This window comes from Thermochaetoides thermophila, assembly GCF_000221225.1.
Source record: "Thermochaetoides thermophila DSM 1495 unplaced genomic scaffold scf7180000011820, whole genome shotgun sequence".
Lineage (NCBI taxonomy): Eukaryota > Fungi > Ascomycota > Sordariomycetes > Sordariales > Chaetomiaceae > Thermochaetoides > Thermochaetoides thermophila.
In genome coordinates this window covers 801,133-824,714 of record NW_006383036.1, presented here as the reverse complement: position 1 = coordinate 824,714, position 23,582 = coordinate 801,133, and the positions used below count along the sequence as shown (strand labels likewise).

The window sequence follows — 23,582 nt, the reverse complement described above, 5'->3', positions numbered from 1 at the left end:
ATGCTCCTTTCAGGTAGCCATCATTAGAAACCCTCATAGACATGCCCCAGAGTTTAGACTTGACGTTGGTCGCTCCCAAGTTCCCAACGATGATGCATTTGCGGGACGTGCGCCAGCGTCCAGAGCGGTAGGTACCACAGCTGGGCGGGCACCAGCAGCACCCCACCTGCCAGCCCAAGCTTCATACTTTCACCTCTCCCGGCACCTCTCCGCCTTTCAACCCTCTTCCTCCCAGAGCCGGTCCTCCCTGTTGTCGCCTTCTGGGAACAGTTGCATTCTCCCACTCAGACATCTGTTTCATGGGATTTTGACGGCACGTTACTTCTCTCACGACTCTCGTCTTCCCATCAGCATACATCGGCAAGGATCCGCGGCTGTTGCTCGGATTGCTGGCCTTCCGTTGATCCTTTCCCAGATCGCGCAGTCACGTCGCAGTGCCAGTCCCCGTTTCCGTCTCCCCATCTCCTCTCTCCCGGTTTTCAAGTCCTCTGTCCTCAATTAAGTTATTGCGTTGTCGGTGCCAGGTCCCTTCCATCTCGGTCATTATCCCTTTTGTCCACGCTACGTTCCCAGCGAATCGAACCACCACAGTACTCTTGTGCCTGGCCAGAGTTGCTCCTTACATTGTCACCCCCGGATTTCAAATACGGCGTGTGGTTGAATTTACTCTTTCCCACGCTCACTTGTCATAAAGAGCATCATTGTCTGTCTTGCCTGTTGGCAGCTCCCATAGGTCAGGTGGCCGCAGACGTGGCGCGCTCCCGTTAATCGCCGTCTTCGAACCACCGATACCTCCCCATTTGGTGGCGATTCGACGTAAGTCCCGGCATGCGTTAGCTTAATCTTCTGAGATTCGTCTTGTTTCACTTCTTTCGCTTGTTCATCTCTACCTAAAGCCTAAATCGTGGGCTTGAGGGTTGTGTTATTAGAAGGTACCCATGTCGATGTACACAGCAGGGGCACTACCCCTTGGGCTGCAGCAGCCATCTGTGGCACAGCCTGACTTGCTCTAATTTCTTCTTACCCAGATGCACATGTGTGATATGCCGCTACATTTTTGTGTTTGGGCTGAGTTGAACTGACAAGTTTCTGCAGGCTTCAGTTGTCATAAAAGAGCCCGTTGCTCTGTCTCGCTCAGCTTGGTGTCTCTTGACAACCCGAGTTCACCTGATTTCAGATCTTCCTCCTAAAGGCTCTGATTCAGAACACTTTGGGCGACATTTAAGTTCGGGACCAATTGTCTAGCGGACAAAGATCTTGTACTGATTTTGATTCCCTTATACGGGTATGTTGGGTTTGTGAAGGGAGCAAAAATGTGATGGCACAAATACTGACCAACATTACAGTTACCCGCAGCGGTTTATCAGAGACAATGTCAGGCCCGACTTTCAACAGTCCGTTTGGGGCGAACTCAAACCCCTTTGGTTCCTCACGGATCGATACAGGCGTTATGCAGCGGGTAGCCGAGGAGGACGAGAACGACACCGTCACTTCTCCCACGACTCCGCATTTTGGGACCACAACAAGTGCCACCTTCCGAGGACCGTTCGGCGGGGATGCCACATTTGACCCTCAACCTTCCGGCGTCAGAAGTCCTCCCAACCCTGAGGGATATCCGGCGCAATATAATTTCGGTCGTCGCACCTCAGTCTCTGCGGAGTCGCTGAAGCCTGTTGCTGATAGCTATGATAACTGGACACCCCCTTACCATCCCAAGACCCCTGAACAGCTCGAGCGTCTGAAGAAGGCTATCAGCGGGAACTTTCTCTTCAGTCATCTTGATGAAGAGCAGAGCGCCCAAATTTTAGGTGCTTTGGTTGAGAAACCAATTCCAGCCAAAGGCATTAAAGTGGGTTGCCATCTGGTTATAATGGAATTTTTGTCATCGCTAATAGTGTACAATAGGTCATCACTCAAGGCGATGCCGGTGACTATTTCTATGTTGTCGAAAAGGGCTCGTTTGATGTATATGTCAACAGCGCTGGATCATTGCAGCCAGGACCGGAGGGGATGGGACAAAAGGTGGGCGCTATTGAGGCTGGAGGCTCATTTGGAGAGCTGGCCCTCATGTATAATGCCCCCCGAGCTGCTACGGTCATCTCTGCTGAGCCGAACTGCACACTCTGGGCCTTGGACCGCATCACATTCCGGCGGATTTTGATGGAGTCGACATTTGCTCGCAGGCGCATGTACGAAGGCTTTTTGGAAGAAGTCCCGTTGCTCCAGAGCTTGACACCATACGAGAGATCCAAGATAGCCGATGCTCTGGAGAGTCAGAAATTTCCTGCGGGCCATACCATCATTCGCGAGGGCGATCCGGGCTACGATTTCTATTTGCTGGAGTCTGGCGAAGCGGTGGCGTATAGGAGCGACAACGACCAGCCAGTCAAGCATTATAAGAAGGGCGACTATTTTGGTGAGCTTGCCTTGCTCAATGATGCCCCACGGGCCGCCAGCGTTGTCAGTACGACCGAGGTGAAGGTGGCCCGGCTTGGCAAGTCTGCTTTCCAGCGGTTGCTAGGCCCAGTTGAGAGTATCATGAGAAGGCAGAAATATGTCGGTGTCGAGTCAGGTGTGGAGGATAAAGACCCGCTTCAGAAGTCATGAAGGTTCTAATGAGCAACGAGGGTCAGGGGCCTGTGGTTAACTATGCATTTTTGTTTGCGTTGTTTGTTGGCTCGGAATGGGAGGGCGAGAGGCAGATCGATAAGGACCTGAATGGCGTGGCTGGTCGCCGGATCGTTGTTTCAGTGGGAATGATTCCCTGACGTCCATGAAATATTGGCAGGAAGTAATAAGGTACCAAGCATGCATACATGACCATCAGTCTATGTTTCGTCGACCATCGTGCGACAATCGATTCCAAATTAAATTTCTTTGCCCATATGCCTTTTCGTCTTGAACAACATCCCAGTTCCGCAGTAAAGTCCAGTTAATTGCCAACAGCCAGCGCTGCCTGCGCTTCCGCAAGTCTCCTCCTCTCCTCTAGCACCTCTATCCTTAGCTTCTCAGCCGCCGCCTCTGTCTCAAGCACCCTTCCTACCCCAGCCTTCCAGGTTTCTTCCAGACTTTTGAGCTCCGCTCCAGCCGCCTCCTGCATGCCTTGCCTTGCCAAAGACACACGATCAATCTCGCGCTTAGTCTCAGCCAACTCTTTCTCCACCGCTTTGACTTCCCCCTCCAAATGCCAATTACCTATGAGCCAGGCATTCTTGCCGTGTGTATCCAGCAGCGCAAGGTGTGCCCGCCGCGCGGAAAGATATGCTTGCGCCGTGTAGGCTTGTTTGAGCGTTTCCCATAGTTGAGAGGCCGTCTCTTCAAGCGACTGGGAGCTATCAATTGAGGGCATCTCGGGTGCTTCGTAGCGGGAGAAGTCCAGCGCGTCCATTTTGGCCGCTTGCGGGTCGGGAGAAGAGGCTAGGCGAGCGAGCTCATTTTGGAGGATTGGTGTGAGGTGGCGCGATTCGTTCAGCGGTGGGAGGGGAGGAGGGAGCAGGGCATGGTAAGGGTCGTCGGGGACTTTGGCTCGCTCCTCGGCGATGAGGGCTTCTGCTGCGGCGCGTTGTTCTGGGGTGGGCTCGGGGTCGATATCTGCGTTAGCTTGTATTAGCTGGATCCATTGAAAGGGAGCTGGGAGTTGAACAGGGAACGAACACGGGAGGGACTCGTGGACTGTTGTTATGGCTGGCATGGTGGTTATAAGTTGCAACCGCCAAGCCTTTGAAATTTTGAGAGCGTTGTGCTGAACAAACTAAATTACGGTAAGTAGCTCTTCAGGAATTCAAAATCGCTCGCGGCGTCTAATTTCGCTGTGATAAAGCAAAGCCTTTGTTCGTCTGGCACCTTATCCTGATGGTGTTGAACCGTGGTGGCCAACACCAGAGCACCAGCTGCGCTGCGGAGTGCAGCACAGCGCGTCGCAATAGAGCAAGCCCCATCTCGTGTCTTATCGATAAGACCTTCCTTAGCCTAAACCGGTATGGGAGCTCGTTCTTCACAAGGATTCTCAAAAGTGCATTCAGCAGTATCGTACTTGTAGTTCTTTCCCTTAGTAAATTACTGTAAAACTACTGTCGATCTCAGTTGCTACTACTGCTTTCATCATGTAAACTTTGGTCGTGGACAAGCCACTCTTGATGCCTGAGTCTAAGATGCGTAACATGCCCTGTGAATTGGTAAAAAGCGTACGTATCCGTAAAGTTTGCAGCGTTGAGAGCTTGGCAATGGGGTAACATTTGAGGCATCGAATCGGACCGTTTCCGAGAACCTGGCTTTGGACAATGACGGCTGCCAAGGATCGAAACAGGGCGGGCTGGAAGCAGGCGGCCATCGAGGTGCCAAGGCAGCAGGTTGTGGCATTGCGCAATCGTGAATTGGTTTAGCCCAGTGTAGTTTCCCGAAACAAAGCCAGCAACTCCAAGTCCTGACAATGTCCTACCATTCGTGTACCGCCCGTTGTCTAGATTGTACAAATAATGCCGATGATGCCGATAAGGCTTTGAACATCACTGAGGATCGGTTTGCTTGGGCTTATGACCACACAGGAAACAGAGTCTTGAGTACTGTGCTCCTTAAAGGCTGTACATGGTCATCATTTGTCCTTGATTCAAGCTGGACAACTAAAAGTCACTTGACTTGCCTGCTCTTCGGTTTCTTGGTGGTCTTTCGTCTTAGCCTCCGACTGTTATAACCGAGTCTTCGCGATGCTACAGGCCTTCTAGCTCTTGCCCTTCGTTTTTCCCTCTTGCTTGTCCCTCGATTCATATCCATCATCCACTCGGACGATTAATCGAACATACCTTGCATATCAAGCTCGTCAACATGGATGTTGAAAAGGATGGTACTCCCACTCTCCCAGAGTCTCGGCAGCGTGTCTCGTATAGTTGCCAGCTTCACGATGAAGAGTTTGAGACATCTCGAAAGCCAACATCCCTAACATCATTTCCAATACTCTCAACCGTGTGTTTATTGGTCTTTGTTGTCCTCGTTTTCTTGGTGTCTCCTTGTTTTCTTAGATATTGGTATCCTGAAGATTCATGGACATGGGCTTCTCACAGAGGAGGTACAACCAAGCCTTTATGCCACGGATCTTCTTGTCTTGATGGGAGCCTCTACCTCATCGGAGTTGGGAAGGCTGATGTCACTGGGCCTGTGGTCGAAATCAACCTTATGGGCTATGCAGACCCTAAGCAAGTCGGTACAGGGTTGCGGCAGCGTCTGTACTCGCGGGCCTTTATCATTGGTAACCTCAACCACCCAGAGGAAAGGTTCATCTATCTTGTGCTCGACACGCAATCTGGCGATACTGCTATTCGCTACGGCATTCTCGACGGACTTAGAGCTCTCGGCCCGGAATATGCTATGTACAACCATCACAATCTTGCCGTCACCGGGACACATTCACATGCTGGTCCAGGCGGCTGGCTCAACTATCTGCTCCCGCAGGTCACTAGCATGGGCTTTGATCGTCAAGGATATCGCGCTATTGTTGATGGTGCCGTCCTGTCTATCAAGCGTGCTCACGAAAGCCTTCAGCCGGGATACTTGAGCATCGGCACGACCAAGGTCCGTGGAGCAAACATCAATCGTAGCCTGTTTGCCTACCTGGCCAATCCAGAGGAAGAACGCGCCAAATACAACGTTAGCGCCGAAGACGACGGTTCGGTTGAAAAGGAACTGACTCTTCTGAAGTTTCAGCGTGCATCTGACGACAAGAATATTGGAGTCTTGACGTGGTTTCCCACCCATGGGACTTCACTCTATGGCAATAACACTCTTATTGCCGGCGACAACAAAGGGGTTGCCGCATACTTGTTTGAGAGGAGTACTATGAACGACTCTTCAGCTGCGGAAGGGTTTGTGGCTGGGTTTTCCCAGGCCAATGTCGGGGACACAAGCCCTAATGTCCTTGGAGCTTGGTGTGAGGATGGCTCAGGGCAGATGTGCACTTTTGAGAACAGCACTTGCGGCGGCAGATCGCAAGCCTGTCATGGCCGAGGACCGTTTTTCAATGTTCCTGATAACGGAGCAAGTTCGTGCTTCGAGATTGGCAAGCGTCAGTTTGAAGCAGCCAGGGCGCTATACGACTCTTTGAATGACAACTCGAAGCCCATCAATAACCCAACGGTTAAGGCTTTCCATGTCTTCCATGACATGTCCAACTTTTCGTTCCTCCTCCCCAACGGGTCGCAAGTCCGCACATGTCCCGCTGCATTGGGGTATTCCTTTGCTGCCGGTACATCAGACGGCCCTGGAGCGTTTGACTTCACACAACACTCCGGTAATGAGACAACAACCTCTCCAATCTGGCGTCTTGTCAGACATATGCTTAAGGAGCCCAGCTCGGAACAAAAGGCTTGTCACTATCCAAAGCCTGTCCTCTTGGATGTGGGCGAGCTTCACTCTCCATATGAGTGGACGCCCAACATTGTGGACGTACAGATATTCCGTGTCGGCCATCTCATCATAATCGTCAGCCCAGGAGAAGCAACCACAATGGCTGGCCGTAGATGGAAAGAGGCCGTCAGGCACGCATCTGCTTCTATCCTTTTACAAGAAGATCATGGCACTGAACCGGTCGTTGTTCTCGGGGGACCTGCCAACAGTTACACGCATTATATCACTACTGAGGAGGAATATGTCATCCAGCGCTACGAAGGGGCTTCTACCCTCTACGGCCCGCACACCTTGGCTGCATATATTAACGTGACGCTATCGCATATTCACTACCTTGCCACGGATGCACAACCCCCGCCACCACATGGTGACCGGGATGCGGGCCAGGGACTGTTTCCCCCGGACAATTCGAACGTTTCCCTCTCGTTCATTCGGCCCGTTGTGTATGACCGTCCTCCCTGGGGCAAGAAGTTTGGGGACGTGCTGGTCGACGTCAAACCAAAGTACCGCAAGGGAGAGCATGTGCACGTTGTATTCGTTGGTGCAAACCCAAGGAACAACCTAAGACTCGAGGGAACATTTGCAGCTGTTCAGCAGCAGAAGATAGATGGGAAGACGGGAGAAGGACAGGGGGAAGACGCTGGGTGGGAAACAGTCAGGGATGACAGTGACTGGTCGTTAGTGTTTCACTGGAGGAGGACCAACGAAATTTTGGGCACGAGCGAGGTTGAGATTGTGTGGGAAACGGAGGAATGGGCCGAGGTTGGTGCCGTTTACCGCATACGGTATTATGGGGATGCAAAGAGCCTGGGAGGGAGTGTGACGCCGTTTGAAGGAATGAGTTCAGAGTTCATGTTGGTATAAGGACTGAGGAAAGGAATGCATCAACAGGTAGTCGGCACTGTTATGATAGATGGAAGGATAGTTATAGGATAGAAAGTGAGTAACTACCTCATCCTCTACTCCTGAAGTAGCACCGGGCGTTCAAGAATAGGCTCATAGCATTGGGTGACTGAGCAAGTCTTAGCAACCGTTGGTTTGCCGACAGTGGCCGTGGGCGCTGGAAGAAGCGCGAACCTAAGCGCATATCGGAGAATACGTGCCGAATGGGAAGGTGCTATTGTTGACATGGCCTTAATTGGTGGAATGATTAGTGTTCATATGGAGATACGGCACGGAGCAGCTGGATGGAGTGAGGCCAGCGTCAGTCCTACCGGCAACGACCATATACTCCTCAAACCTCGGCCCGTCTATATGTTAGTCCGAGTTGCATATAACCAGTCAGCAATCATTCTTTGCACAATACATGGAACAAATGCTTTGTGTTCATCAGCTTTATACAACTAACCACTTCGAGCTCGCCGGCCCTAGGCCCAACCCCCCCGGGTGCTGATTTATTAATTTACAAATCAGGCCTGGTCTTTTCCGGACCCCATGGCTCGCTCGTCAGGCTGGTCAGGCCAGCACTATTCTCGCATGACTGCCTTCCGCTCTGAGGCCCAGGCTTGGGGGCCTTGCTTACATCGTTGACGCTCTCCTTGAGAGCCGTCAAGACCTGCTTGATCGTCTCGGGAGTCAAATCCTCATAATAGTCATCATTAATCTGGACCATAGGTGCATTAACGCACGCGCCGAGGCACTCGACCTCAATGAAGGTAAAGAGACCGTCGGGCGTGGTCTCACCCTGGTTGATGCCAAGGTGTTCCTTGATGGCCTTTACGATGGCGTCGCTGCCGCAGCCACCCAGCTGGCAGGGCGTCTAGGATGGTTAGCATAGCCGTACCGGTATCCCCCTCACACATTTTTGCTCGAAAACCTACCGTTGTGCAGGCCTGGACGTGGAACTTGCCCACGGGTGTACGGTTGTACATGGTGTAGAAAGAGGCGACCTCGTAGACACGCATCGGGGGCATCTCGAGGATGCGCGCCACCTCGTTCATGACGCTGATGCTGCAGAAGCCGTGTTGACGCTGGCCGAGGTCGAGCAGGGGCATGACGGCTGCCTTCTTGTACTGGGGAGGGTAGCGCTTGAGGATTTGCTCGATGATCTTCTCATTCTCGGGAGTGAACTTGAAAGGGATGTCGGGGTTGTTCTCGGGAGTATTTCGGTGCTAAGGGTGAACATCTCGCTCGTCAATCGCATGCCTCCTCTTCTCCTTTCCCGCTGCTATTTCGGGGCCGCAAACTCACCACCATGAGGGTGTCGCTGTGCCTCATCGCCGACGTCGACAATGTGCGCGCTGGGGCGGGGACCATTGCCCACATCGCCCGGCTCCCCATCCGGGCGACGGTGCGCATGAGTAATGGGGTCAGCTTGCTCGCCATGGCTGCGGTTGTGTCGAGCGATCGAGCAATGGCAGCGTCAATTCCGGGCCGCACCGGGTCGTGATCTTGACTTGTCGTTGAGCTCCTTTCGCCGTTGCTGCTGCTCTTCCTGGCCTGATTGGCCTTTGGCTCGGCAAATGGACCCGCTTGCAGTGATAATTGACGCCGCCTCATTGGCTGTGGGGTCAAGGTTTCATCTATCCATGATTATGTAATACACCGCTTGAGTGCACACACCAAGGCAGCTTTTCGTTTGATTTTCATGAGCTCCATCTATCTTGTGTCCTTCACAGTTGTGGGATGACTGAAGAGCAGCTTGATGTTGATTTAACGACACAAACGACTTTGTATTTCCCGCCATAGAAGTACCAGTTCACTCCTGTGAATGCCTGAACATAAACTCGTGATACATAGTCCTGACTTTTCCATTGCTTGGCTTCTTGTTTATCATTTTCGTACATAGTGCTGAGCTGGTCTTGGGAGTTCTCGCTTCTCGGTTATCATCTGCATTGTCTCAAGCAATCCCTCTGATCCAAGAGCACCCTCCACTAGTTTTGATGACGATTTCGAGCTAAGGCTAAGGTGACAGCAACAGCACTTCAGTTCCGGGTTCTGGCGTCTCACATTGAATCTTCCATCAATCACAAGCAATCGCAAATCTGACTGGGTTATTTGTGCTGCCCTTTGATTTCCAGTTCTGGTGTTGTCCATGGATCTGGCTACCTGCACTGCATAAGACGTTGAGATCCCATCGGCACCATTGTCCTCCGTTTTGACTCTACAGAGATCTATGCACCCATTGTTGGATGCCGCTGCTTGATCGGCTTAAATGGGAAAGCTTCCGCTGCTCTCAATCGGAGCACACAACGGCCGCCTCTGGTTTGTTCTGCCCTTGTGACAAAGACGGGATGTTATATAGTGCCTAATTTAAGAAGCATTGATGTTGCCGAACGGGGCGCGTGCTGCTGTCTAACACACTCTGCAGTCCCTGGCCCAATTTGCCGCGCAGTTTATCTGAATATATTGCCCTCCTTTGGAAAGTCTGGGGCCCCGCTATATGCTTGACTACCGGGCCTGTACGCTATTGTTCGGCATGTCGCCAGCCTCTCCTATTCGTCATCCTGGCTCACCAGACCCAAGATGCCGTCATGCCCAATATGCTGACTGAGTTTTACTTGGCCGGGAGTGAAAGCTTCGGTGCCATTCTCGGACGAACTAACGGAACGAGGACTTTTGTATTCTCGGTGCCATGCTTTCCGTCGACAAAGAGCGTGCCATTGGTATGAATAGTTAGAATGTATATAAGTTGGAGGATGAGCCATGGTGATGTTACTGGTTGACTGGTCAGACTGAGCAACCATTCCGTAATACACCTTCACCAGCCGTGGCCGACAACGGGATAACCACAATGAAACTTTCCTTGGCGTCACTTCTTACCGCTGCGCTCAGCGTCCAGGGGCATGCCATCTTTCAGGTGAACCACATCGTATACTATCCGTATTTCGGTAACAATCCATTGACTGATATCAACTCCAGAAAGTCTCCATCAACGGCCAAGACCATGGCCAATTGACCGGCCTGCGTGCGCCCAACACCAACTACCCAGTTGAAGATGTAAATAGCCAGGACATCATCTGCGGTCAATCTGGACATAGGTCATCGACCATCCTCAACGTCAGGGCTGGTGACAGAATTGGTACCTTTTGGGGCCATGTCATTGGCGGTGCTCAGTTCCCTGGCGACCCCGACAATCCGATTGCCAGGTCTCACAAGGGCCCTATTCAGGTCTATCTTGCCAAGGTAGACAATGCTGCGAGCGCAAGCCACACCGGCCTGAGATGGTACGTGCCAGGCGGCCGACTCATTCTGACCAAGAGTGTCAAGAGTTCCCACTAACTGGTGCAAAGGTTCAAGATTTGGTCAGAAGGTTTTGACGTCGGCAGCAAGAGATGGGGCGTTGATACCATGATCAACAACGGCGGCTGGTACTACTTCAATTTGCCGCAATGCATTGCGGACGGCCAGTACCTCATGCGTGTCGAGCTGCTGGCTCTTCACTCGGCTGGCAACTACCGCGGAGCGCAGTTCTACCAGTCATGTGCTCAGATCAACGTCTCGGGTGGTGGTTCCTTCACTCCATCCCAGACAGTCAGCTTCCCCGGCGCCTACAGCCAGAACGATCCGGGCATCTTGGTCAATATCTATGGCCTCACTGGTCAGCCCGACAATGGTGGCAAGCCATACCAAGCCCCTGGGCCGGCTCCCATCACGTGCTAAGTCTCGTGCGAAGCATCGTTGTTTGCTCGGTCTTTTCTCTGAAATTTGACCATTGATTGCTGGAAAGGATTCTCAAGTAGTGGAGAGGTGTGTCGTGGTACTTGAATACATTTGGAATTCTTGGGAACAGGTATCTCTCCGCTATTTCTTTAGCCTTATCTACTGTTCATAAGCTGGCAGGCCTGATGTGCCGTAGCTAGTATAAATCTTTGTATCTTGCATCACCCTCATTCCAGAAATCCCCATTCATTTGTTTCCAATGACCGCAGGTGTTTTGTCCTTTTCTTGTTGCCTCCATTGGTGAATGGATCTCGAAATTGGACATTCCGAAGGCCCACAGCAGTTCATTGATCACAGCACATCACCGAAATCCTCCACACCACGAATGCCTCGGCGCCTCTCGCGCCCGACCCCCAGAAGGGCGGACTCCGCACACACTATGGAAAGGCCGGAAGTACGGCATGCAAGGTACAAATGAGTTTGGCAGCTGGAGCACGAGCCAAGCAGATATGTGGATTATGGCGGAGTTGACCTGCAAGAAGCAGTGGAGGTGAAGAACTCCTGGAAAGCTCCCAATCCTTTTCGTTACGAAAAGTAGCGATCTGGTTGTTTCCGTTTCGTCCAGCGCAGCAGGCGTTTCAGTTGGCCAGATACCTCCAGCGAATCAAGCACTCTTTAATCATTGTTAGAAGTCAAAATGTTCTGTTGGCTTGCAAGTGGTTTACATCGATGTCTTGGCTGACAGCTCTTACCATCCGAACCCGTTCTCTCCCAATACATATTTGGTCATCAAGTGTACCAACACTACGAGGATGTGTTCGACTAGAATGCTGTTGTGTTTGTGAAGTTGCAGGCACACTATGTACCTTGATACGGACTGTGGTTTCAGTAAAACCCCCCATAGTAGTAGATTGACAAATTTAATTATGGCCATCAACATCGAGCTTCCCTATCCAGACGTCCTGTTGTCGGCGTCCCCCAATACCTAAATAAAACCGCGATGATAAGCGCAAGCGCGAAGCGCGAGATGACCTATGGAGAGCCTACAAGAAGCTTTTTTTTGACATGATGGGCATCTGGAGCCCTGTTAGGCTGCCAGCTGCGGCCAAGGAGAGGGCAAGCCGGAAGTTCCAGGAAGCGAGTTTGTTCTACAACAAGCATCCCACCGTTTGCTCTTTTAGTGGGAGGTGATCAGTGCCCGCACACATCGTCACTCATCTCATGGCCCTCAGCTCACTCCAGCATCACTCCACCATCTGTGGCCACCAAGGATGAAAAAAATCGTAAAACTGCGCTTTGCTTCCAGACCCTCTGATTCAGGATCCCAGCGAAGCGATCCTCGAGGTTTCCCTTGCCTTAGGGTGCTTTCTTTTGTGCTTTCGTCGGCGATGCCTTCGCCGACCCTGGGCTGATGAAAACCGCCGGCTTACGGCTGCCGGCGGTTACACAGCCGGCAAGACTGAGAAGTGACAACGCCGAGCCGACATCATCCGTCATGCCGTGCCCACTGGTCCAGCGCGGGATGGCCGTCCCGCAGGTGCAGTCTACCCCAGTCCATTCCAGATGGAGCCGACGGAGCGAGAAATTTAGGAAACTTGCAAAGTTGCATTGGCCACCAGAATGTTCTCTAGCGGCTTGATCCCTCGTTGAGCTGCGAGGTTGCGACGTCACCACAGCAAAAGTTCAGAGAGGGGCAGAGCAAGCGAAGACGACAACAGCGCACGGCGCTGCATGACAGGCATCGGCCGCTCGCGCAAGAGTCATCCGTGTGCAGCCCTCTATGGTCCATGGAGCCGTCTCCCAAAACTTGTCCGAGGGATCCTTGAAAAACTTGCGGACTGGAGTCTGGATCGGAGCTGTGATTCGCCGCTGGCTACTCTGATTAGTATGGGAGAAATTCGCGCAAGTCGGGCCTCGCAACTCTGCGCTGGAGAAGCGCACGCAGCGCAACCTGGAAGGCAGGCCTTGCCCGCGCGGGCTCACCGTCGCAGCCGGCGTGCGAACACTGTTTCCCGTGGTCTCCTTCCACCTCCCACGTAGCACATCGAAACCGCAACGCTAGCATCGCGTCAACAGCGCACAGTGTCTCCGTGCCTCCGGCGCGCGGGCGGTCACAACAGACCAAGCTTTTTCTGGGTTGGCTGCTCCAGCTCTGCTTCTCTGCCATCCCATGTTTGCCGACGAGCGACACCCACAGCGACGACCACAGAGAGGACCCCGGACAGAACGGGCAGGCGGCAGGACCCACCGGGCGTTATTTTGCTACCTTTGCTCTCACCTGCCACCCGCTGTTTCCGTTGCTCTCCCCTCTCTTCCCAATCCCATTTTTCCTGTCCGTCCCCCGCTCCTCTGTTCCTTTTCTCCTTTCCTCTTCTCCTCTCTCCCCAACCTCACTCGACAGTCCAATTCTCGAGCCCCCCCTCCCGAGCGACTCAGCGCAATCCTCTTCGACAAGGAGACTGCCGCAGCGCCAATTGGCTTCCCTCCTCTCCAATTCTCTTCACCAACAACTGGCTTGTCATCCTTGCCGACCTAGGTCGCCGGCTAAGTCGTTGTGTTGTTCAACCTCCCTCCCGTCTAAAAGCGTCCTGTCGGCTCTTGAGGACGTGATTTCACTTCCCCGCAATCCGGCTCTTCGTCATCTGTGACTGCGAAACTCCGGCGTGCCCTTTTTATCACATTCCGAGTACTTGCACTCCGCCTTAGGCCAGAATGTAAGCAACCTGCCCCAATCCAATTGGCTGATTTTGAGCTGGTTTTTCCTTGTGTGCCCGATTGTTGGCTTCTTCTCTTTCTAATCTGGTGTGGGTCGTGGGGGGCTCGCGGTTGTCGAGTACCTGGAGCTTCGGCCGCATGACAGATGCCAAGACTGTCATTGCAAGGTGCCGGACAAGGAATCCTCGCAGTCCGAAAGGAGGACCACTCCAGGTTTCACCCCGCTGAACCAATCTGGCTGCATCCGTGCGGCACCCACCGGAAACAAAACCCCGCTCGTCCCAACAAGGGAGCTTCCTGTGTCAATTGGATTCAAGACAGTTCTTGCTATTTTTTTTACTCCTTTACTGATCTTTTTTGTCTTAGTAAATCCTAATCTTCAACGTCAAAATGCCTGCCATCAGCAACTCCATTGTTGTCCGCGACGCCGTTTCGCACCTCGCCAAGCGCAGCAACTGGGCTGCTCGTGAGCCCGGTGTCGTCCTTGTCTTCTGTATCGTCTTCATTGTTGGCTGCCTCCTCATCGCCCTTTGGATCCACAAGTTCATCAAGGCCCGCCGCGAGAGGCGTGCGGCCCAGATCGCTTAAATTGACCCCCTTGTTTCTATCAATTCCATGCGCAATGCAGGAGCTCAAGGAGGGAGTCAGGAGATGATGGCGGACAGACATACGATTTAGTCGTTTAGGAGTGAAGATGGACAAGCAATGATAGTTCTAATGACTTACTACGGATTTGGGTCATGGAGGGTTTCTCTGGCCTGATGGGCAGAAGGGATTCCTGGGAATAGGGTGGTTGAGAGGAGCGCCCAGGGGAGCGAGTGGGAAAACCAGAGGATTTGGGGGTGAATGAGAAGGGCGGCGGCGGCGGCGACTGTGATCCGAATCGATTGGTCAACACATTTGCGACGATACCCAACAACACAACAATTTGTTCTTACAACCACACTTAACTCCATTTGGAGGTCGCGCACACCAAACATCAACTCAGGGAAATTGGCTCCTGTCTCTGTTTTTCAACTTATCCATCGTTTCTGTTTCCAGACAGTTTCGGAGGATCGGGTCAAGTCAAGTTCCGTCCTTGGTCAAGGAAGAGATAGGACACTTTTTACTGCACGGGAGGAACCATAATACCACTTTGTGTGTGTCGCGTTATCATGATCGTCATCATTTGAAGTTGTCCGTCGCCGCCGCCAGTCCATCTTCTCTGCACGAGACCTTCGTCCTTGGCCTGGCTGGCTGACTGGCCGGCTCGAAGGTGAAGAGGAGGCTAACCTTTCATACAATTAAACGCGCGCCGGATCTCGCCGCGGGGAGGGAACTCAGGCAACCCGTTTACCTTTATATATATATACCTTTTTCTTCTAATTCACATCGTTTTTTTGGATACCGATCAACATTCTTGTCAGAATGGAAAACTATGCTCTATAGGTGACTGGTCATCGTAAGCTGTTCTCCCAGAGGTTTAGACAGTGATGTGCTTTTGAACAACCAGCGGAAAAGGCTCAAGCGGCCATAATTCTCCACTCTATCTGCAGAGACTTTCTCCGGGGAACTGCCCGCATGTATCCGGATTTTCTGTACCTGCAGCAAAAATTGGAGCCGCTTACAGGATGGAGTTTCTACATTGATGGACTGTGGTCGTTGGTTTGTCCTTGCTAGGGTCCACTTAAGTGGCCTTTAAATGACCAGAGCCCTAAGATACCTCAAGTCCACAATGTTCAGTAAATCCCGCACCTTAAGCCTGCCTAGGTGCTTCGAGGCCTGTGTTGTTGCAACATGGGCATATGGAGTGACTTGCTGTGTGAAGATCAAAGATCAGTTGGGTGCGTGCAATTAACTTTCCTCGTATGTGGCTGAGTTCACAACGGTAAGTAAAAACATGGAGGGACTGAGATGATAACGGACTGGTCACCCGAAGCTTTTTGTCGTAAAGACCACTCAGTCAACCTGGGCTGTTGGCTCGTAGAGAAACAGTCCAAGCTGAAAAGGAGGTGAGACAGCTGCGCACAAGCCACGAGGAACCGCACAGTCTCCCATATTACGCCAAGCGAAGGGTAAGTATGTAAATCACCAAGGCCTTGTACCTGACGTAAGTCTTGTCCGCGTGGCCCCGCTGTGGTTGGGCTGTTTCACTTCAGAGTAGTTGAGGAGTGGGACAGGGTTTACGATGTGTGTAGTGCATATTTATAGGGATGGTGATCGCTGGTTGTACAAGGGGTTCGCGTGATACGGGGAGAACTAAGTTATAGATTGAGCCTGTCACTGGCTATGCAAGACTCGATGATGATTCGCTTAGATATTAATATATCATGGCCTAGGGCAGGCCATGAAAGTCTAGAGAATTCGCTTCATGATACCAAGGTAAAAATAAAAACTTCAAGCTTAGTTATACAACTCAGGCTTCTCAAGATGAATGAGACCATTCGCAGGCTGTGTGCAGCACAGAATCCCTTGGCGTCAGCAATTGCCGGCAGAAGAAGAGGGACTCGACTCAAACTGCCACCGCGGTGTAGAACACTTACCGGTACGAATTGTCTCAGCTTTACCCCTGCTTCCCTAAACACCGCCGCCGTCTCCCCATCCATACTATACCCCTTGCTATACACCACCTCACTAATCCCCATCTGCGCGATCTTGATACTGCACGTCAGACACGGACAGGTGTCGCAGTATAGCACCGCACCCTCGCGCAGGCGCTCCCTCCCGGCTTCCAGCAGCGCGTTCTCCTCGGCATGGATGCACAAGCACGTCGACAGCGCGTGACCGGATCCTTCGCCCGAATTGCACCGTCCACAGCCGCCTTCCGCACAGTTCTTGAGTCCCCGCGGAGTCCCGTTATAACCAGTGCTGATGACACGCTTGTCCCGGACGACGACGCAGCCCACACGACGCTTCATACAATTGCTGCGCTGTGCGGCGAGGGAGGCTAGGGACATGAAGTAGCTGTCCCAGCTGGGACGGAGACGGTCGGGGTTGGGGAGGTCGAGTTTGCCGAGGGTTGCATAGAGGTGGGCTAGGCTGGAGGAGGTGTTAACAAGTCTGATGGTGGCATTGGAGATGAGAGTTGCGAGATTGCCTGTTGGGGAGTAGAGATGGCTGTCGGAGAGGTGAGCGAATTCTTCGAGGGTTGTAATAACTTTCTGTTTGGGGGATAGGGATGGAGAGCCCGAGGGGGTTGATGAATCTCTTGATGTGGATGATAAAAAGGCTTCGTTTAAGACGCGCTGCTGCTCCAACTCATGTTGCTGGTTTTGAAAACGACGCCAGCGAACTGTGAGGGGAGCATCGACACTGACGAGTAAAAAGAAAGGTCGCCGGCTATAGATATCAAAGATATCTTCATTTGGGATATCGATTGTAACCCAACGCTCACGCCAGCGCTTGGTGACAAAGTCCATAAGCTCATTAGGCGTGGAGAACATATATTGGTTATCAGCAGGCTGGTTGTCCAAACTGGTTATAATATATCCTGGCTCATGCTGATATCCGGAGAGATAAAGCTGTGTGAAGCCGTGATGATCAACTAAATAGCGGGCAATCGTTCGTCGACCGGCGCAAATACCTGAAATGTTATGGTCAGTTGGCGCAGAAATTGCATATTGATAAAGTCGGGCCCTGCAAACTTACTGCCGCAAATGCCTATGAACATTGTGCATGCTCTAAAGGAATGAATATTTTTATGAAAAACAAAGGCAATGTTGACAATGAAAGTGAGCCTTGGCCCTTGAATTCAACCTCCAACGCTCCTACTTGGTCAGCTTCATCCAGCTTTGCCTCGAGGTATGAACGCGTGAGACGCGTTCTGCAAGCACTTTACGCGTCTATAGTGGGGCTACGTAACACCAGCAGTTCACACTAGTACCGAGGTTTAGCCGGAGGGGCTCGGGCTGGAAAGTGATCTGCGGGGTAGCAAGCTCTAAGCTCACTGCCCCGCCCCCACCATCCACAGACAAGTGCTGCCTTGGATGTCGCTTCCATCCCATGACTATGGCTACAGCAGACCACTGCAGCACTGCAACAGGTCTGTAAAGACGTACCTCAAACTAACCAACAATCAGCTCGGCCGACCAACCAACTGCCAGCACTTCCCTGAACATCTGACCACGTCGCCATGATCCAGTGACCTTGCTGGCCATCAGTCAGAACCGTACTGTGCTCCGACAACAGCTTAGACATATATAGCAGTGATCAATCTCGCGCGCGTGAATGGCCGGTTTCTTCCTCACGTACACCCCTGTTACTGACTGTCGTTGTTGCTTTCAACCCTTGACGATTTCAACAACAGCTGTTCAGCTGCCGACCAAACGGTTACACAAGGCTGCTACCACTTCCAGCTTGGCCAGCCTGATCAGTGATCTGTTGGGTCTACACTGTCCAGTGGCATCCGTGCTTTGCTCTTAATGAAGCGTTTGGGTTGAACTCTTCCCTGGTCATAGCTATACGACATATCCTCTCCAGTCGATAAAGATTCCTGGCAATTCCTTCGGTCGCGCTAAGTTCTTTGCCCACAACCAACAACCAACGCGCAGCTGACGACGCTCATTGCCAAAATGTCGGCCCTTAAGTTTGTGCCGTTCTCTTCGGAGATCGAGCTGCCATTCTATTCGGCACTGTTCTCGTTAAAGCTGGACCATGACAAACTAGACGACTCGGCTCGCCCTGTCTTGGGGCTATACGAGCCACAACCTCAGGCTGATCCAGAGTCAAGCACCAAGATGCAGATCCGCGGGAATGCCCTCACAAGCAATGAGTTAGTCACTCCTTTCATATTCATGCCTGATAAAGAACGGTGAATTAACAAAGACTATAGCGTCCCTGCTGGCATGTGCAGAGCCAAGGGATACATCAAGAATGTTAACACCATCGAGGAGTTCAGAAATATTGACAAGAACGCGATGATCACCGATCTTGGACGCCAGGTAAGTCAATGATGTCGGGCATGTTCATTTCAAACATAACTAACGGGAGCCACAGATATGGGAGGCAATCCAAGATGGTACGATCTACTCGGTTCCGTCACTGCTCTCTTCATTTGCCATCCTCTCTTTTGCTGATCTGAAAAAATACCGATTCACCTACTGGTTTGCCTTCCCAGCTCTTCACTCGGACCCTCCGTGGAAGCGGGTTGGCGCAATCGGGCATCTCGACTCAAAAGAAAGCACGGCACTGGTTGATGCTGTCATGACGTGGCGCTATGTTGTTAGCAATGAAGCTGAGCATGGCTTCTTCCTCGCCAAAAAGGTCCGCGACAGAGATGCCGCAGCTAAGAGCTTTCTTGACGACTATGCCGCAGACCTAGGCTACCGTTGGGAAATCGCTTCACTCCGCGAGTTCGAGAATGGCTTTTTCAACAACACCGACGAGGCCGACCGCTACGTCGCTTTTGTAGATCCCTCCAATTATGATGAGTCACCGTCTTGGCCACTTCGCAATCTTTTGGTCCTGATCAGGCAGAGATATCGCCTGAAGAAAGTAAACATCCTCTGCTATCGAGATACTCAGGCTAAGAGACATGAAGCTCGAAGCATCATTCTTCCCCTGGAGATGGAGGGTACAGTGGATCAGGCGGCGCCACAGAAGATGCCGAATGTAACGGGCTGGGAGAGAGATGTTAACAACAAGCTGAGGGCTCGCGTTGCCAACCTAGCGGATCATATGAACCCCACTCGACTTGCAGATCAGGCGGTTGACCTGAACCTCAAGCTTATGAAGTGGCGCTTGGCTCCTAACCTGAATCTCGATGGCATCAAAAACACCAAGTGCCTGTTGCTTGGTGCTGGAACGCTCGGGAGCTATGTTTCTCGGAACCTGATGGGATGGGGCGTGAGGACGATCACGTTCGTCGATAACGGTGCTGTCTCTTTCTCGAACCCAGTTCGGCAGCCGTTGTTTAATTTCCAAGATTGTTTACAAGGCGGAAAACCCAAAGCACTGCGGGCTGCTGAAGCTCTTAAGGAGATCTACCCCGGCGTCGAAGCAGGTGGCTATGTGCTTTCTGTTCCTATGCTTGGGCACCCGATCCTGGACGAGAAAAAGGTGAAGAGAGATTTCGAGCTTCTGCATAAGTTGGTGGATGAGCATGATGCAATTTTCTTGCTCATGGACACACGCGAGTCGAGATGGCTGCCTACAGTCATGGGCAAGGCGGCCAACAAGATCGTTATGAACGCCGCTCTGGGATTCGACACCTATGTTGTTATGCGGCATGGAGCAGAACCTGAAGATGGAAGTCAGGAGACGCTTGGCTGCTACTTCTGCAATGACGTGGTCGTTGCTGCTAACGTAAGTTCATACCCGTGATTTATCCAGAATGCCATCACTAACACCTTCTTCAGTCTGTCAAGGACCAAACCCTCGACCAGCAATGCACCGTTACACGCCCCGGTGTCGCAGCGATCGCTTCCGCCATGCTTGTTGAGCTCCTTTCGAGCCTGCTTCAACATCCTAAGAAGCATCACGCCCCAGCCCCCGTTCCTGCTCCGGGTTCAACAACTACCTACGCCCGTGACCCAGAGGACCACCCACTAGGTCTCATTCCTCATCAAATCCGCGGCTTTCTTTCAACCTGGCAGAACATTGTGATCCACGGCAAATCGTACCCTCAGTGCAGTGCCTGTAGCAAATCTATCATTGACGCGTACAGGAAGGAAGGCTGGGAGTTCGTCAAACGGGCTCTGAATAGCAGGGATTATGTGGCTGAACTAAGCGGACTGGCTGAGGTCCAGAGGCAGGCTGAGAAAGTTGCTGCCGAGCTGCAGTGGGATGACGAGGATGATGGTAGCGCTGAGGCAGAGGAGGGAGATGGTGTCTTGATCTAAATTCTAGGTGACAATGATTTGGAACGGTTAGGAAGGTAATCAAGGGGCTGGCGTTGGACTATAGGCCTAATGGGCATGCATCTGTGGAATTGGCTTCCCTGGTTCTTGAGAGGTGTCTAGGTGTGTGGCGTTGGTTGGATTCAGAGGAGGGAGTTGGGAGAAGGTGATTTGTGATTGATAGGGGACGGCTATGTAGATGTCATGAAAGTATGGATCGTAATTATCTTTGAGCCTACGGATGAGGAACGCAATCATATCGTAGCCTGCTTTCTTAACTACGCTTACTTCTGAATTTATGACTTAAGTTTAACAGGGATGAAGTGCCTGCCCTGAGAACAGATTAAATGGCTGGTACCCTTACTCCTATGGAATGTGTTTTTTCTGCCAAATCTTCGGCTTTATCGCAATCTATCACGCCTTTGCCATCTCAGCCTCAAGTAGTACATGAAGCTAAACCGTGACATCTGATGAGAGGAAAGACTTCGAGTTATAGAGTATTGATTACTAATGCACATGTCACTGACAGGGCGTGAACTTGGTTCTACTCTTTTACCCACCTCGACTTTATCTTATTGTTTGACTCGAACACTGCTGCTTACAAGCCCTCTACCGACACAATCTCACAGCACATTGCCTAACCCAACATATCTCAACATGACAGACCAAACAACTTCTCCCCCTACCCCTACCGCTGACTTCCTCCTCACAGCCTACACCCGCTTCCGCAAGGCTCTCACAAACCCCTCCACAACTCCCGGCACCCCAATCCTAAGCAACGCCAACCCAAGCAACAACACCAACAATGACATTCCAATCCTCCCTTCACCTCAAGCGCTCACAGCTAACCTCCTCCTCCGCCTCCCCTCTCGAACAGACCTGGACTACCTCTCTCCCCGTGGTCCAGAAAAGACACATGAGCACATCCTCAACGACATCCTCCCCTCCCTGAACAGGCAATCTCTCTCCCCCCGCTACTTCGGCTTTGTCACCGGCGGTGTCCTCCCTATCGCCGAGGCAGCAGATAACATTGTTAGTGGGGTGGATCAGAACGTGCAGGTACATTTCCCTATTTCAGAAGGGGGGATGGTGCATTCGGCGTCAACGTATGTGGAAGGTGCGGCGCTGCAGATGGTGGTTGACTTACTTGAATTGGAGCCAAAGGATGTGACGGGGGAGGTTTGGAAGGGGAGGACGTTCACTACGGGCGCGACGGCGAGTAATATTCTGGGGTTGGCGTGTGCTAGGGAGGGGGCGATTGCGCGCAGGTTAGGGGGATCTAAGGGGGAGGAGCTGTCTGTGGCAGATCTGGGGGTTCTGGAAGCTTGTCGACGGGCGGGGGTTAGGGGGTTTGCTGTGTTGGGGAGTATGCCGCACTCATCGGTGCTGAAAGCGGCTAGTTTAGTGGGTTTTGGTAGGGAGAGTGTGAAGAATGTTGGTATGGAGGGGCAGCCTTGGAGGCTTGATCTGGAAAAGCTGGAGGAGGAGCTGGAGAGGAAGCAAAAGGAAGGGATTGCGTGTGTGGTGGTTGTAGGGGCTGGGGAGGTCAATACGGGGAGGTTTGGCACGGGCGTACTGGATATGCCGAAGGTTAGGAGTCTAGCTGATCGATATGGGGCGTGGGTGCATGTTGATGGTGGTAAGTAACGTTCTGAGTAGTGCTATGTCTGTTGAAAAGGATACTAATCGTCTGTTATGCTGCAGCTTTTGGACTCTTTGCCCGCGCTCTTCCTAAAGAAGAGGAATTCCTCGCACTACATGCTCAGGTTGCGGGCTTAGAGCTCGCGGATAGCATCGCAGCTGACGGTCACAAACTTCTCAACGTGGTACGGTCACATTCAAGCCAAAGGGAAGAAAACGTTGTTCTAACAAAATGGCATCATATATAGCCCTACGACAATGGTATCTTTCTTACTCGCCATCTCTCCATCTTGACTCAAGTCTTCCGCAACACCAACGCTGCGTATCTTGTTGCATCTCCCAGTCAAGGTGTCGATCCCACTGTTGCCATTCCCAGCCCACTCAACATAGGCCTCGAAAACTCGCGGCGCTTCCGCGCTTTGCCCGTCTACGCAGTGCTCCTCAGCGAAGGCAGACAGGGCATCGAGGCAATGCTGAGCCGGATGGTGCGACTGGCGCGAATTATTGCCGCGTTTGTGCGCGACTCTTCACACTATGAGCTGCTGCCAGAGGGAAATGACGATGCGGCGGCATTGGAGAACACCTTCATGATCGTCCTATTCAAAGCACGCGACAAAAAGCTCAATGAAGAGTTAGTCGACCGCATCAACCGTACAGGCAAGGTATTCGTGAGCGGCACGATGTGGGAAGGTCGGAAAGCGGCGCGGATTGCTGTAGCCAGCTGGCAGGTAGACGTGGAGAGAGATGCGGCGGTTGTCAAAGAAGTGTTGACTGCTGTCGCCGAGGGGAGAGAGTCGGAATTGTCGTTGTAGGGGGAAGTTGTCGAGAATTTGAGGTATTTGATGCTGCTGGTTCTTGACATTGCGCGTAAACAGCCCTATGTCCTCGCAGAACTCCTGCACTGAAGGTGGCGATATTTTCTTCCTTTTTAGCCAAACTTCCTCGAACCACCCTTGTACTTCTGCTCCTCTCCCTTCTTCCGGCCCTTCCCAATCAGCTCGAGGTGACCGGCGCGCTCGCCCAACATCTCTTCGGTGCGGGAAACCAGGCCGAAAGTAAGCTTCTTCGCAACCTTATCGGCGGTCGACTTGAGCTTGGGCTTCTGGGGCTTGGTGACGCCCTTTTTGGGCTTTTGGTTTGCCTTAGCCTTTGTAGGCTTTGACAGCTTCTTGAGTGTTCCTTGGGCCATTGCTTTCGCGAAAGTGCAGTTGTTGTCAAGGCTGTTGTCAAAGAGACTAAGAAGCGCAAATGGCAAATGGGATAATCATATACTAGAAAATAAATTTCATGGAAGCCATGCTTTGGAAAGGTTCTGCCATTGTCCACCGCTTTCTTGGCATCTTACTGCCAAGAAGCTGCTGGCGTTCTCATGCTCAACACCAACTCAGACATCGGTAGGCTCTTATTTGGTCC

At 52.1% G+C, this 23,582-nt stretch overlaps 10 protein-coding genes across 10 annotated transcripts; 6 read left to right on the top strand and 4 right to left on the bottom strand.

Moving 5' to 3' along the window:
* Window positions 1-1,372: 1,372 nt before the first annotated feature.
* On the top strand, window positions 1,373-2,607 carry CTHT_0052350 (camp-dependent protein kinase regulatory subunit-like protein; the record flags this gene model as incomplete). Its single annotated transcript, XM_006695512.1, has 2 exons — window positions 1,373-1,849; window positions 1,906-2,607. The coding sequence occupies 2 exons, from the start codon at window positions 1,373-1,375 to the stop codon at window positions 2,605-2,607; spliced, it is 1,179 nt and encodes a 392-aa protein (XP_006695575.1).
* A 325-nt stretch (window positions 2,608-2,932) lies between these two features.
* On the bottom strand, window positions 2,933-3,691 carry CTHT_0052340 (uncharacterized protein; the record flags this gene model as incomplete). Its single annotated transcript, XM_006695511.1, has 2 exons — window positions 2,933-3,591; window positions 3,655-3,691. The coding sequence occupies 2 exons, from the start codon at window positions 3,689-3,691 to the stop codon at window positions 2,933-2,935; spliced, it is 696 nt and encodes a 231-aa protein (XP_006695574.1).
* Window positions 3,692-5,169: 1,478 nt separating this feature from the next.
* CTHT_0052330 (uncharacterized protein) lies at window positions 5,170-7,260 on the top strand (the record flags this gene model as incomplete). The annotated part of the gene is made up of 1 exon (XM_006695510.1): window positions 5,170-7,260. One exon carries the CDS (start codon window positions 5,170-5,172, stop codon window positions 7,258-7,260), a length of 2,091 nt encoding a protein of 696 aa, XP_006695573.1.
* Window positions 7,261-7,798: 538 nt separating this feature from the next.
* CTHT_0052320 (uncharacterized protein) lies at window positions 7,799-8,895 on the bottom strand (the record flags this gene model as incomplete). Its single annotated transcript, XM_006695509.1, has 3 exons — window positions 7,799-8,155; window positions 8,217-8,507; window positions 8,587-8,895. 3 exons carry the CDS (start codon window positions 8,893-8,895, stop codon window positions 7,799-7,801), a joined length of 957 nt encoding a protein of 318 aa, XP_006695572.1.
* Window positions 8,896-10,129: 1,234 nt separating this feature from the next.
* CTHT_0052310 (uncharacterized protein) lies at window positions 10,130-10,998 on the top strand (the record flags this gene model as incomplete). Its single annotated transcript, XM_006695508.1, has 3 exons — window positions 10,130-10,195; window positions 10,258-10,562; window positions 10,629-10,998. The coding sequence occupies 3 exons, from the start codon at window positions 10,130-10,132 to the stop codon at window positions 10,996-10,998; spliced, it is 741 nt and encodes a 246-aa protein (XP_006695571.1).
* Window positions 10,999-14,103: 3,105 nt separating this feature from the next.
* On the top strand, window positions 14,104-14,391 carry CTHT_0052300 (uncharacterized protein; the record flags this gene model as incomplete). The annotated part of the gene is made up of 2 exons (XM_006695507.1): window positions 14,104-14,281; window positions 14,342-14,391. 2 exons carry the CDS (start codon window positions 14,104-14,106, stop codon window positions 14,389-14,391), a joined length of 228 nt encoding a protein of 75 aa, XP_006695570.1.
* A 1,704-nt stretch (window positions 14,392-16,095) lies between these two features.
* On the bottom strand, window positions 16,096-17,362 carry CTHT_0052290 (deoxycytidylate deaminase-like protein; the record flags this gene model as incomplete). Its single annotated transcript, XM_006695506.1, has 3 exons — window positions 16,096-16,143; window positions 16,236-17,275; window positions 17,341-17,362. 3 exons carry the CDS (start codon window positions 17,360-17,362, stop codon window positions 16,096-16,098), a joined length of 1,110 nt encoding a protein of 369 aa, XP_006695569.1.
* A 901-nt stretch (window positions 17,363-18,263) lies between these two features.
* CTHT_0052280 (putative autophagy protein) lies at window positions 18,264-20,531 on the top strand (the record flags this gene model as incomplete). The annotated part of the gene is made up of 4 exons (XM_006695505.1): window positions 18,264-18,463; window positions 18,524-18,632; window positions 18,688-19,995; window positions 20,049-20,531. The coding sequence occupies 4 exons, from the start codon at window positions 18,264-18,266 to the stop codon at window positions 20,529-20,531; spliced, it is 2,100 nt and encodes a 699-aa protein (XP_006695568.1).
* Window positions 20,532-21,185: 654 nt separating this feature from the next.
* CTHT_0052270 (uncharacterized protein) lies at window positions 21,186-22,981 on the top strand (the record flags this gene model as incomplete). The annotated part of the gene is made up of 3 exons (XM_006695504.1): window positions 21,186-22,167; window positions 22,233-22,354; window positions 22,418-22,981. The coding sequence occupies 3 exons, from the start codon at window positions 21,186-21,188 to the stop codon at window positions 22,979-22,981; spliced, it is 1,668 nt and encodes a 555-aa protein (XP_006695567.1).
* Window positions 22,982-23,097: 116 nt separating this feature from the next.
* CTHT_0052260 (uncharacterized protein) lies at window positions 23,098-23,358 on the bottom strand (the record flags this gene model as incomplete). The annotated part of the gene is made up of 1 exon (XM_006695503.1): window positions 23,098-23,358. One exon carries the CDS (start codon window positions 23,356-23,358, stop codon window positions 23,098-23,100), a length of 261 nt encoding a protein of 86 aa, XP_006695566.1.
* Between the last annotated feature and the right edge of the window lie 224 nt (window positions 23,359-23,582).